We start from the raw sequence: 13,737 nt of genomic DNA, 5'->3' as shown, positions 1-13,737 counted from the left end.
TGAAAGGACTAACATCAAACCCAAGTTTTAATGAAGAAAAGATCGGCGAGCTGGGGTCAGCTAAAACACATGAGGCCAACATGAGCCATGCCGAGGCAGAGATGGATACTGCAGCACTAGCTATGCCTGACGAACCCTCGCCGTCAGATCTGCTTCTCACAATCACTAATTTGAATAAAAATCTCGACGATAAATTTGTTAATCTGTCAACTCAAATCCAAAAGCTGCAATCCGATGTCATGGAAACCAGAACACGCCTCCAGACACTTGAAACTGGCGTCAGCGTCCACGATAGTCGGATTGATGAACTGGAGTCATAATGCAGCTCCCTCCAGTGGGCAGAAGCAGAATGGAAGAGTGGTCTGATTTGCCAAATGGTGGGCGGGGGAGGGATTTGTAGCCATCCCAGAAAGGAGAATAGCAATGGTCCAAAACCCGGTCCCCTCGTGTGTTGAAACTGATGTGTTGGTGGTATTTTGGTGCTATTGTTTTAAAATTGGCTTTGTTTAAGTCCCCGGGTACAATGAACGCGGCCTCAGGGTGCGCGGTTTCCTGCTCACTTATACTCCCATACAGTTCCTTGAGTGCCCCGTCTGAAGCATGAGATATTCCAGATCAGGAAAGCAGAAAGACTTGATAAAATGTACGTTCCTCTGATCACACCATGATTTGTTGATCATAAAACATACACCACCACCTCTGCTTTTACGTGAGAGGTCTTTCGCTCTGTCCGCTCGGTGCACGGAGAACACTGCGGGTTCGATGGCCGAGTCTGGAATCTCCACATACATCCAGGTTTCTGTAAGGCAGATAACGCAGCAATCCCTCGTCTCTCGTTGGAAAGAGATCCGCACTCTCAGCTGGCAGAGCTTGTTGTCTAGAGAATGAACATTTGCCAGCAGTAATACTAGGTAGCGGGGTCGATTTGCATGACGTCTTACTCTGATGAGAACGCCGGCTCTTTTCCCCTTTCCCATCTCAGCACGCAGTGTTGCTGAGGCACTCTTCAAAATTGTCTAACGGTTGGGGATTTCGAAAGAAATCCTCACCGACCAGGGCACAAAGTATATGTCACGAACACAACGCAAATTTTATGAATTGCTGGTGATTAAATCAATTTACACCAGCATTTATCTCCTGCAAACTGATGGGCTGGTGGAACAATTTAATCATAAAGTACTTGTATTACGCCCCACATCGAGCTCGAAATTGCTCACCAAGTGGCAAGGACCCTTTGAGGTTACATGCGAGTCGGGACCTCGATTATGAAGTTAAACGAACAGATAGAGGTGGGGCACATCAAATTTACCACCTCAACTTCCTTAAATTATGGAGAGAGGCAGTCCCTGTGTCCATGGCTATGGTAGTTCCGGAGAGGGCAGAGCTCAGGCCAGAGGTGAAGCTCAAAGCCTTAGTGCGTAGTCGGACATACCGCTTACCTGAACACAAAAAAAGGTGATTCGGGAGATATACAAAATATCACATATACATAAATATATATATATATATATATATATATATATATATATATATATATATATATATATATATATATCTGCATCCCTCTGTTTTTTTTATTTAGTGAGGCAAAGTTTTTGGAAACCGATGTTAAATAAACAGCTTTTATAAAGCTTTTATAAAGTCCAATGATGGTCATTAATGATAAATTAGTTCTCAAGTCATAACTTTTTAGGCAGTACTTTGGCTGTATCTACATTTGTTTTAATGAATCATTAACTAATGGCAAAGATTTCATTATGTTATGACATTACTTGTTGAGGCACATGACTAATAACTCATTATTAAGTAATTGTTGTAATTAACACAGGAATAATGCAGTAATTAAGCATGTATTAATGCATATTAGTGCACCCGTATTGGGAGGAAGTTCAAATACATGTCTTCAGCTCATTGTGGCAATTAACACATTAATTAACACTATTAGTTCATATAATACATTGTTAGGGAATGAATCCATGATGACACATTTAATTCATAACAATTCATATATGACTTAACATATTAATCAGACAGACTCTTTATTAGTTGCTGATGTGGCAATCAATAATGAATGGCTTAGTTTAATAAATTAACTCAATATTATCTGTGCATTAGTTAAGCACGAATTAATGCATATTAATGCACCCGTGTTGTAATGTGTTACCAATCATTTTTATTGTGATGTATTAATTTCATCAATAGGCCAAAGAGACGTGTCACTTCACAAGGAACCTTAAAGTATATCATGGATCATTAGATTTTGCACAAACATGTGGAGTCCATGCCAGCTTGAGTGCATAATGTAATTAAAGCAAAGGGGGGGACATACCAAATACTAAGAAATTCTGAAATGTAAATTTTTCAATTCAACTTTGAACACAATCTTTTTTGAATGTAATGCTAAATAGAAGCATTTTCACTATTGGTCTCAGACTTTTGGACCACACTTTATATTTAGTACTTGTTTTACAGCAATTTTAACATGAATCTGACTTCATTATATCCTTTCTCAGAGATCGAAGATCGCAGTATTTGAGAAGATGTGGTCCTACATGAAGTTGGCAGACCCGTCTGTATTTGTGAAGACCACAGAGGAAGGTGTCGTGTGGGTGAGAAAGTCTAAAGGGAAATATGCTTTTCTGCTGGAATCCACTATGAATGAGTACATCGAGCAGCGCAAACCATGTGACACCATGAAGGTGGGAGGGAATCTGGACTCAAAGGGCTATGGAGTTGCCACACCCAAAGGATCTGCCTTAAGGTAAACCTGAGCCTACCAGAAAAGTGCCATACAAAGAAAAGTGTGTTTATTTTGTACTATTATGATTCCTTAAATGTCTAAGAGTTTACACTGGAGAGATGTCTATGGGTTATGACATACACAATATAGAAATAATAATAATTATTTAATTAAACATTTTGAAGCCTAGACCAGTGTTGTTATAATTTAGAATTAGTTTTTATTTCTATTTTATTTTCAGTTTGCCCTTTTGTTTTTGTTAGTTTTCTCTCTATGACAGTTTTAGATTTTTTTCAGTTTTTGCTTGTTTCAGATTAGTTTTTGTTTTTGAGAATATTTAGTTTTATTTTATTTTTAGCATTTTAGGCCTGACAAAGTTAATGCGTTAACTAACATTAAATGATATGCCATTGAATTTCTCTTGGCTGTCTTGTGTTATTGCTAGTTATCTAGTGCCATTTTCATGTTTTATAAATTTTTATAATATTCTTTCTTTACCAAAACCGTCTAGGTTACGTATGTAACCTCCATTCCCTGATGGAGGGAACGAGACGTTGTGTCGAAGAAGCAACACTAGGGGTCTCTTTTGAGCGCCGAATATGCCTCTGATCTATGAAAAAAGGCCAATGAGAAGTTGGCAGACAGTATTTGCATACCCCGCCCCGGACATACGGGTATAAAGGTGGGGAAATATGTCTAGTTCAATCAGGATTTTTCTGAGGAGCCGGAAATGGTCCGGCCACAACAGTGGCTCGGCTCAGCGATGTGGCCGGGAGGACACAACGTCTCATTCCCTCCATCAGGGAACGGAGGTTACATACGTAACCTAGACATTCCCCGTCTGTAGCTTACTTCGTTGTATCGAAGAAGCGACACTAGGGGTCCAATTTAAATCACGCCATGCGCTGAGCCATGTACGTGTACTGCTGACACAGGAGCGGGCAGGTACTTGACGTGCAAAAGTGACCAGCTGTATCAGACTGCATGTACCCTTCCCCAATGCCCCAAAAAAGTCATCAGAATCCTTCTGGTTACCCTAGACAGGGGAACAAGGCAACGCAAGGCAACGAACGGGCCGAGCCTAGCTGGGCCTCTTTTCTCTCTATGTTTCTCGCATAGAGCCAAACGGCTGGGGCCTTTACACGCACAGTGGGAAGGCGGTCTTACCCGGTTTCCTGTTTTTCAGGGGGAAAAGACCCTGTGAAGACCACACCTGCCCAGAGAGGGGGAGGTAAGAGTGGCGAATTCATCATATGGGTTTTTAGGCGACATGTGGAAAGTGGTGCGGTGGTAGATCCCACCTCTCCAGAGGGGGGAGTTGCTACAAACACGGCGACCAGGGGGTAGTGGGAACTGCCCAAGGGAGATGCGGTCCGCTCTGTAAGAGGACCGTACCGCAGAAAAAAAAACCAGGGGGAGTCCATGTAGGAGTCCTGAGCTGTGGAGCACCTATTCCAGTACATGGTAGATTAAGTACCCACAGTGGATTGGGTCGGCAAGTTCCTCCGCTGAACTGCGGACCCAAAGGGCTAGGGAGGAGTCATCCAGGGATCCGAATGAGTGGGATCTCCTGGGAGAGAATGCACATAGTTTTACCTCGGCCGATGGAAAAGGCGTTAGGTGCAAGCGATCCACCCGGTCAGTCCGTCAGCATGTACCGAGTTCTACCGACTCGAACCTGAGAAAACACGGGATGATACTGACTCAACCCTGAGATTGTAGAATCTTGCAAAGGTATTAGGTGTTGGCCAACCCGCTGCTCTGCATATGTCTGCCAGGGAGGTGCCTCTGGCCATTGCCCATGAGGACGCAACACTCCTTGTTGAGTGTGCTCGGACCCGCAAGGAGGGGGGGCACGACCTGGGCATAGGCCAATGAAATGACATCCACCACCCAGTGGGAAAGCCTCTGTTTGGAGACAGCGTTCCCTTTCCGCTGTCCACCAAAGCAGACAAAGAGCTGCTCAGAACATCTAAAGCTCTGCGTGCGGTCCAAGTAGGTATGCAAAGCATGTACAAAGCAACAAAGGGGCTGGGTCTGCCTCCTCCCGGGGCAGCGCTTGCAGGTTCACTACTTGGTCTCTGAAGGGAGTCCTAGGAAGCTTGGGCATGTAGCCCAGGTATGCAAAGCACGTACAAAGCAACAAAGGGGCTGGGTCTGCCTCCTCCCGGGGCAGCGCTTGCAGGTTCACTACTTGGTCTCTGAAGGGAGTCCTAGGAACCTTGGGCACGTAGCCCAGCCGCAGTCTTAGGATCACATGAGTGTCTGCCGGACCGAACACCAGGCAAGTATCGCTAACAGAGAATGCTTGCAGGTCCCCAACCCTCTTGATGGAGGCAAGAAACGATCAGCAGGGCCGTCTTCAGAGTCCAACTGATTCTAGCGGCTCAAAGGTAGGTCTCTGAAGGCCCGAGAGGACCACTGAGAGATACCGGGAAGTTGTGCTTACCCAAAGACTTGCCGTCTACTGCATCATGGTGGTCCGCGATAGCAGCTACGTACACCTTCAAGGTGGAAGGGGACAGCCTCCCCTCCAACCGTAAAGTTGCCTGGTAGAGGGAGCTCTGGCTTGGTTGATCGTGTCTACGACAGCAGGTGGTAGATCAGCTAGATCTTCCACGACCCTTCCAGGGGCCAGACGTGGAGGTTCCAGAGGTCTGGGTGTGGATACCAGAGCGTGCCCTGTCCCTGAGTAAGAAGGTCCTTCCTCAAGGGAATTTGCCAGGGAGGGGCTGTCGTGAGGAGTACGAGGTCCGAGAACCAAGCCCGGGTGACCAACGAGCACGCGCAGTCAGTGCTGGAATGCCTCGCCGCCTTCAGGCCGGGCACAGTGGTCCCTTTAAAACTTTTCCAGAGGCTCCTGGGGCATATGGCATCCTCCGCGGCGGTCGCGCGGCTGAGGTTGATGCATATGAGACTGCTTCAGCACTGGCTCCAGACTCGAGTCCCGAGACAAGCATGGCGCCGCGGCACGCAACGTGTGATGGTCACCCCTGCCTGCCGCCAAACATTCAGACCATGGACAGACGGGCAGGAGTCCCTTTGCAGCAGGTGTCCTGACACGTCCTGGTCATGACCGACGCCTCCAAATTGGGTTGGGGCGCCGTGTGCAACGAGCATGCAGCCGCGGGCCGTTGGAAAGGGCCCCTGCTGCACTGGCACATCAATTGCCTAGAGTTGTTGACTGTATTCTTTGCCCTGCGGAGGTTTCTCCCGTTAGTTCGGGACAAACACGCCTTGATCAGTTCAGACAGCACCACCGCAGTAGCGTACATAAATTGCCAAGGCGGCGTACGCTCCCGCCACATGTCAAAACTCATGACTGCGCTGTGGCCTTCGTGGCCCTGAGGGCGACACAATGTCGAAGTGAGCGACAGACAGGGAACTAAAATTAATTAATCGTCATGTTTATTTAATTTTTGTTAAAGAGTCATAAAATGTATTTAAGTTTAGTTTCATTTTTTCCAATTATGATAGTTTATATTTTTTATAAAAAAAATATTTATTTTTATTTTTAATTAATGATAATAACACTGGCCTGGACTTTGCCATTATGTAGTTTATTTTTGCCTGATCTTTTAGTTTGTGTTTTTTTTATTAAGAAAATGTCTCCTCTGTAACCTCTTTTTTACGTGTTTATTGGAATTATTTATAAATGTCTGTGTCTGTCTGTACCATCAACCCTCATCACAACAAGATGTTTACTCCTTGCGCCCCATATTTTAATTGTCAAGAGCGTACATTTTTTTATATTAATGTGTGCATACCATGATTTCCATGTCTAATTCTTCTCTTGCATCTCATCACATTGACTACATTTATCACAATATTTTGGTTCTTTAAAATTCAGACCACAGCAATCCATTAAGTTCATTTTATTGTATTTTGAAATGCTAAACCCTGTTTTCAGTACCAAAGTTGAGTGCCTGTTCATACATAAGAACCATTTAACAATAAGAAACATAGACAAATGATAATTCTATCAATTAAAAACTAAATCTTAACTCCAGTTAAAAATCCAGTGTAAACTGTGAACAAAAGCTAAAAAAGGACCAATTTGAACCAGAGACGTATACTCTTACTAAAAATCCATCAAAATGGTCTATTCAGTGGCCCTCCAAAATTAAACTAACTAAAGCTATTGTTAAACATGTATGAATGGAATTACATTATAAACAAAATATCAAACCAAGTGAACAAATATATGCAAACAAATTATGCTAGATCTGTTCTCAGACCAAATGTCACTTTCTGTGGTCATTTTGCAATAACATTTAAACAACTAGTCCAAAGGTAATTTAAGTGGATGTATGAAGTCAGTTTCATTCAAGTTCAAACAGGTGTCCTAGCAGAGAAAACACAGGTGTTGTTCAGCACATTAAGTAAAGTCAAGTCATTTTTATTTGTATAGTGCTTTTCACAACACATATCGATGAGCTTTACAGAAAAATATGTTGTAACAGAAAATGATGCTATAACGTCTGTAATGTCTTGAAGTCCTCATTGAGCAGTTGAAATGAAAATAATGCGATTAAAATCATGCATTAAAAAGTATTTGTCTTTAGGCCCCCAGCGAGCAAGCCAAAGGCTACCGTGGCAAGGAGCCCAAAACTCCATAAGATGTTAGTTAATGGAGAAAAATAAACTTGGGAGAAACCAGACTAAGCTGGGGGAGCTAGTTCCCTTCTAGCTATACAGCATAAATATAATTCAATATTAGTAATCTATGTGTAATACAAAATAATCATGTATTGAGTAAACTGAGTAGATGTTGGTGGACTAATGTAAGATTAATGATTAAATGTCTTTGAAGTCCATCCTGAATTGACCGTGGAAGAGCATTTAGATGCAGTGTCCTGATGAAGAATTCATTTGGCATTTACTGTCTATGTATTCCATTTTGAGAGATTGTTGTCCATCCTTTGACCAAAATTATGCTGGCAGAGGTCAGTGAGGTGGACCTTACAAGCTTGTTTTGGTACTTTTTCGCTGAAGTCCATCATAAGTCTGAGGTGCATGCAGTGGCCAGTGAAGTTTGTCTTGTTATACAGCTGAAGTTGGCAACAGTTCATTCTCTGTGAAGTCCACCATAATAGATTGAAGTGATGCAGACAGTGATCATGGAAGTTCGCTTCGCTGTCTGGCTGGCACAGACTGTAGTTAGTAATCATCGCTCAGCGACACATAGCAGTGGGAGTAGAACATCGGGCTGGACCGGAGCTGGATCTGGCAGGCTCTGGTAACCTCTGAATATGTATCCAGAGGATGAGACAGATAATAAATAGAAAAATATTACCATTGATGCCATTCACTTTAAAGCAGAGTTTTAGAATATGGAAAGTGTTTGCGGTTCCAGCAGACCTGACTAATGCAGCATAACTGCAGAGGTTGAGAAGTAATTTAGGTGTATGCCTTGCTGGAGAGATGAGTCTTCAGTATAGACTTAAACTGAGAGAGTGTGTCTGTGTCAAGAATAATGTTAGAAAGACTATTCCATAGTTTAGGAGCCAAATAAGAAAAGGATCTACCTCCTTTTGTTGATTTCTAAATTCTAGTTACTATAAACACACTGGAATTTTGTGATCATAGTGAACGTGATGGATTATAGTACTGTGGATCTGCAAAATCTAAAAAATTTAACATTACATTTACATTTACATTTATTCATTTGGCAGACGCTTTTATCCAAAGCGACTTACAAAAGAGTAAAACATAAGCGAATCATCTTAGGGAGACAGTGGTACAAAAAGTGCCATATTACAAAGTTTCACTATCATCAGAATAGTATACAAAACAGATTTAAGTGCAACAAGAAATGTAAATAATTTATTTATTTATTTATTTTTTAGTGACCGGTTAAGTGCTTATGGAAAAGATGTGTTTTTAGCCGTTTTTTGAAGATAGAGAGTGAGTTAGCTTCCCGGATTGAGTTGGGAAGGTCATTCCACCACCGTGGTATGATGAAACTGAAAGTCCGGGAAAGTGTTTTGGTGCCTCTTTGTTTTGGTACGACAAGGCGACGTTCCTTAGCCGACCGCAGGATTCTGGTGGGAACGTAGCTCTGCATAAATGTTTTTAGGTATGCTGGAGCAGACCCTGTGACTGTTTTATATGCCAGCATCAGGGCCTTGAATTGAATACGTGCATGAACCAGCAGCCAGTGGAGAGAGACAAAGAGTGGTGTAACATGTGCTCTCTTAGGTTCATTAAAGACCAGACGTGCTGCAGCATTCTGGATTATTTGCAGGGGTCTAATAGCACATGCAGGAAGGCCTGCAATGAGAGCGTTACAGTAGTCCAGTCTAGTTATGACAAGGGACTGAACGAGCAGTTGTGTGGCATGTACAGAGAGGAAGGGTCTTATCTTCCTGATATTGTAGAGTGTAAATCTACATGATCTTGCAGTTTTTGAAATGTGGTCTGTGAAATTTAGCCCATCATCAATGGTTACCCCTAGATTTCTGACCGTTTTGGAAGGCGCAACTGTAGTTGGACCCAGCTGCACGGTGATGTTGTGTTCAAAAGCCGGGTTGGCTGGAAAGACAAGGAGTTCGGTCTTGGCAGGGTTGAGTTGAAGGTGGTGTTCCTTCATCCAGGCTGAGATGTCTGCCAGACAGGCAGCAATTCGAGCGGTCACTGTGGTGTCGTTGGGCTGGAAAGACAAGTAGAGTTGCGTGTCATCAGCGTAGCAGTGGTAAGAGAAACCAAGTGACTGAATGATGGGTCCCAGTGATGTTGTGTATATGGAGAAGAGAAGTGGCCCAAGCACTGATCCCTGAGGTACCCCAGTAAGTAACTGGTGTGGCTTGGATACTTCCCCTCTCCATGCTACCTCAAAGGACCTTTCTGAGAGATAAGAGTTGTGATAAGAACATGTGTTACCAATGAATTGCCAATTAAATTAGGCTGATATTATTATATTTCTTGGTTCCATTTTGAACTAAATGAAGCTTATTTATTGAACCTGCAGGACAACCTCCCAGTAGTCCATAACAATTATCTAGTTTTGAGGTCATGAACGCATTAATTAACATTTTGGCATCAGAAACAGAGAGCATGTGTCGTAACTTGGCAATATTTCTGAGGTGGAAGAATGCTGTTCTTACAAACATTGGAAATGTGATTTTCAATGGACAGATTGCAATCAAACTTAACACCCAAGTTTTTAACTGTAAAAGACTAAGTAACAGTACATCCATCGAGAGACTAATTTTATTTCAGCATCTTGTTTTTAGAGATTTCTGGTCCAATAAGTATTACAACTGTTTTGTCAGTATTAACTATGGACATGTTCCACAAATGTTTGACAACCAGAAAATGCCTAAATACTTTGTCTTATTTTTGAACAGTATATCTATTTTTATGATATAAAACCTAACAAGTGACTTTATGTAAAACTTTAGGCTTGCAAAGTGTGCTTTTGATGACTTTCTTTAAAATATAGGTAACTCAGTTTGATATGTATCAGATGCAGCGAAATGCATTCATATTTAGGTGTGGCATAAGTGTCCAAAAAAATAAATAATTTGTTTTAGGCACACAAATAATTCAAGCACTTTCTCTGGAATTTTCACCACCTTTCTCACAGAATCATCTCTCATCCAACATTGAGTTCCATTGTAGATGCTGAGATGCTCTTTCCCACCATTACTCATCCTGATATCAATGTTGTCTTGTGTACCCTGAAGACTTCAGATTAATGTTCATGGATTAAGTTTAGCTTTATTTTAGTCATCCATAAGCACACTGGCCTCTTTCTGCACCTGTCTCGAGGGGTACTGGAAGAAGTCAGGGGTTTTACTGAGAAAGACACTGCCACACAGATGAGTATGGGCCATATTAAGAATGCTCTGGGAGTAATGGCAGCAGCAGGATTTCCCAAAATGCACAGTGTCTTATTACTAAAATGGCTAAGTAATAGATTATCCAGAGCTAATCTAAAGTAGTACTGATGTAATGTGGGAATCATCTTACATAGGCCAAAGCGCTTAATTCCAGAGCATTGCTAATTCGCCCAGAATCCGGGTCTTGCTCTGTAAAATCTCTCATCATTTGGTCGCAGCACATTTTTTTACACTTTAGCACAACACAAGACAACTAATATTACATCAACAAGGCCAGCAGAGCCAGGCGCACAGTCAGCTCAGTTTTATGTTTTATTCACTTCCTCTAAGATTTAATAGACTCACTTTTTTTTGACACAACCTCTGCCTCGCCGTATCATATCACCAATGCTGACCCAGATTATTTTATTATCATTTCAAGAAACCCAGTAAACCTGGCAGTGTTAAAACTGAACGAGCAGGGCCTGTTGGACAAATTGAAAAACAAATGGTGGTACGACAAGGGAGAGTGTGGCAGCGGAGGAGGTGATTCCAAGGTCAGCCCCAATATGAGCTATCCAACTGGGGGGGTAACCGGCAACCTCGGTTAACAAACACCTCGGCTGCAGTTGTGCACCCCTCTGCTCTAACAAATGTTGTTATACCTCAAAACATTCCTACTCAAAGGCTTATTTGCATACTGGTAATATCATTGAGTTTTGGAGACCTATTAAGTTATTAAAAATGTATTATCAAATTTGTGCAAATCCGAGTGTTTCCATCTCTTGCCGGTTACCCAAAGTGATACTGTAATACACATCTTGCAGTAGGGAGAAAGGCCACTAAGCTAGATGGAGTATTAATTCATATCACTTTTAGCAGTGACAGTATTCAAACTCTGTGACTGTGCTGTTCTTTCTTTTTCTGTTTTTTGATTTTCTTTCCTATTTATCTGTAGAGATGTAGAAAACATCAAAACATAATTATAAGTGTATGTTTGCTTAAATGCTCAATAACATAAGATAACATGGGTAATGTTATTTATGTTATTTTCCTGGTTGAAGAATCCCTGTAAACCTAGCGGTGTTGAAACTCAATGAGCAAGCCATCTTAGACAAACTGAAAAACAAATGGTGGTACGATAAGGGAGAGTGTGGAAGCAAGGACTCCGCAAGAAAGGTCAGTTCACTCATCAGTCCTTTCCCTCACTCTGAGATCCAGCTTTAGTGCTTTACTCAAGGCCCTGTCCTCCTCTCTCTGAAACACTCCAGCTCTGTCTCCAGTCTGCCATTTACCCAGAGACTTATGCACACTGTCATCATGTTGCTGTCTGACCCTTATTACTTCCCACATTACAAAAGAGATGTGATGCTTGGGGTGTATTTATAAAAATAGGCAATGCGGATATTTTTTCTTCACTCAGTGCCTATGGGCACTTGGTTCTTTGCCACATTTCCAAATAATATAATTTCTTCTGCCTTGATTATTGCGGCCATTGATTTTCCCAGATCAAAGAAATAAAAAATGCTCAAATAATGTGTTTGTTTGGCTAAATTTAAGTGTTGTTTGAAGAAATGTCATTAAAAAGACCTTTACCTGCTGAGGGCAAGTATAATATTTTAAGACTGTATTTTAAATGAAATGTCTCAAGAACCACACTCTTAGGGTGCACAAAGCTATGCTGTGTGGCCAGTGCTATTTACACTTGGTGTAAATAGACACTTTTTTTAAGGAAATCAATCTTGTTGATCACATTTATTTTGTACTGCCTTTCACATCCAACATTAATTGATATTTACTGAATAAACATATATGTTACCTCAAGAAAGAAGAGCCAAGGTAATATCAGCCGACAGAGTCAAAAATGTCAAATTAAGATAATCTAAATTACAATAGTATATAAAAATCTAAAATTATGTCTTCAGTATAACATTAAGCTAATTTAAGAAGTGAATCTTTGAAGTAATAAAGAAAGACAAGTGGAACTTACCAATACACATTAACTGGAAATTGAAGCTGATTTGTATACATATATAATTTGACTAAATTATTATAAATAAATAAAACTTGTCAAACTTACAACTTTTAAAATAATATTTCAAACAAAAATGATTTTATTTTCATGTCATTGTAAACCCATATGACTTTTGTTTGAATGTAGAACAGAAAACACATTTTTAAACAATATCACGGTCCGTTCAATACAATGGCAATAAATAGTGACTCACTTGAAAGCTTAAAAAGAATGCAAGAATTTGCGTTGTTGATATAAGTGCTAAACAAAGCAGGTTCTAGCATGAATATTCATACTCATGCCATCCCAGACTTTCTTTCTTCTACTGAACACAAAGATTTTTAGAAGAATATCTCCGCTCTGTTGTTCGTTACAATGCAAGTGAATGGTGACCAGAACTTTGAAGCTCCAAAAATCACATAAAGGCAGCAAAAAGTAATCCATAAGACTCCAGTGGTTAAACATTATCTTCAGAAGCGATATGATAGGTGTGGGTGAGAAACAGATCAATATATAAGTCCTTTTTTACCATAAATCTTTTTTTATAGATTTATAGTAAAAAAAAAAAGGATTTACTTTGTATGTCTACTGCAGAAGAAAGAAAGTCATACACATCTGGAATGGCATTAGGGTGAGTAAATGATGAGAGAATTTTAATTTTGGGGGGAACTATCCCTTTAAGGCATCCTTCCATCGCAGCATGAGTAAATGACAGTCTGGAGAGAAAAGTGTTGCCTTGAAATGCCCCTTCCAACTGGATTGCTTTCCCCTTAAGAGTCCTTTAATGCTGTCTTGTCTCTGTCTAAAGACAATGTGCATGCCAATGGATGAGACCTCAATGCGGTCACCAGACAGATGCATGTCACTGACTCCCACTACCCCTGAAGTGATGTCTCCGCCACCAGAGACAGAGAGAGACACACCAAATGCTCTCTGTCATGACCTTTGGACAATAAATCTTAAAATTGAAATAAAGAAGTTTTATAAACAAGGCAAAAAGTACTTGAATCATAACTGCATGGCTTGAAATTATAAAGACTAGATATATTTGTTTTATATCAGAGGATTGATATAGACTGTTAAATGAAAAAGTGAAAGGTATTGAATTGATTAATGCTTTTTCATTCTGTGTTAAAGGGATAGTTCGCCCAAAAATAAAA

At 41.1% G+C, this 13,737-nt stretch overlaps 1 protein-coding gene across 4 annotated transcripts in view; it reads left to right on the top strand.

The window, feature by feature from the left end:
- Window positions 1-13,737, top strand: part of LOC127628214 (glutamate receptor 1-like) — a 119,430-nt gene that overhangs the window by 96,488 nt on the left and 9,205 nt on the right. The window contains exons 13-15 of one of the 4 annotated variants that reach the window (XR_007968619.1): window positions 2,514-2,761; window positions 11,006-11,120; window positions 11,628-11,742. Coding sequence is in view for 3 of the 4 variants with exons in the window: in XM_052104974.1 (XP_051960934.1) it covers window positions 2,514-2,761; window positions 11,006-11,120; window positions 11,628-11,663 (399 nt within the window). In the remaining variant the exon portion in view is untranslated. Of the gene's footprint in view, window positions 1-2,513; window positions 2,762-11,005; window positions 11,121-11,627; window positions 11,778-13,737 lie in introns of those variants that run through there. The other 3 variants (XM_052104974.1, XM_052104973.1, XM_052104975.1) reach the window with 3 other exon arrangements.

This window comes from Xyrauchen texanus, chromosome 34 (genome assembly GCF_025860055.1).
Source record: "Xyrauchen texanus isolate HMW12.3.18 chromosome 34, RBS_HiC_50CHRs, whole genome shotgun sequence".
Classification (NCBI taxonomy): Eukaryota; Metazoa; Chordata; class Actinopteri; order Cypriniformes; family Catostomidae; genus Xyrauchen; species Xyrauchen texanus.
Note: the sequence above shows the minus strand (reverse complement) of the source record. Positions and strands in the feature narration are given on the sequence as shown.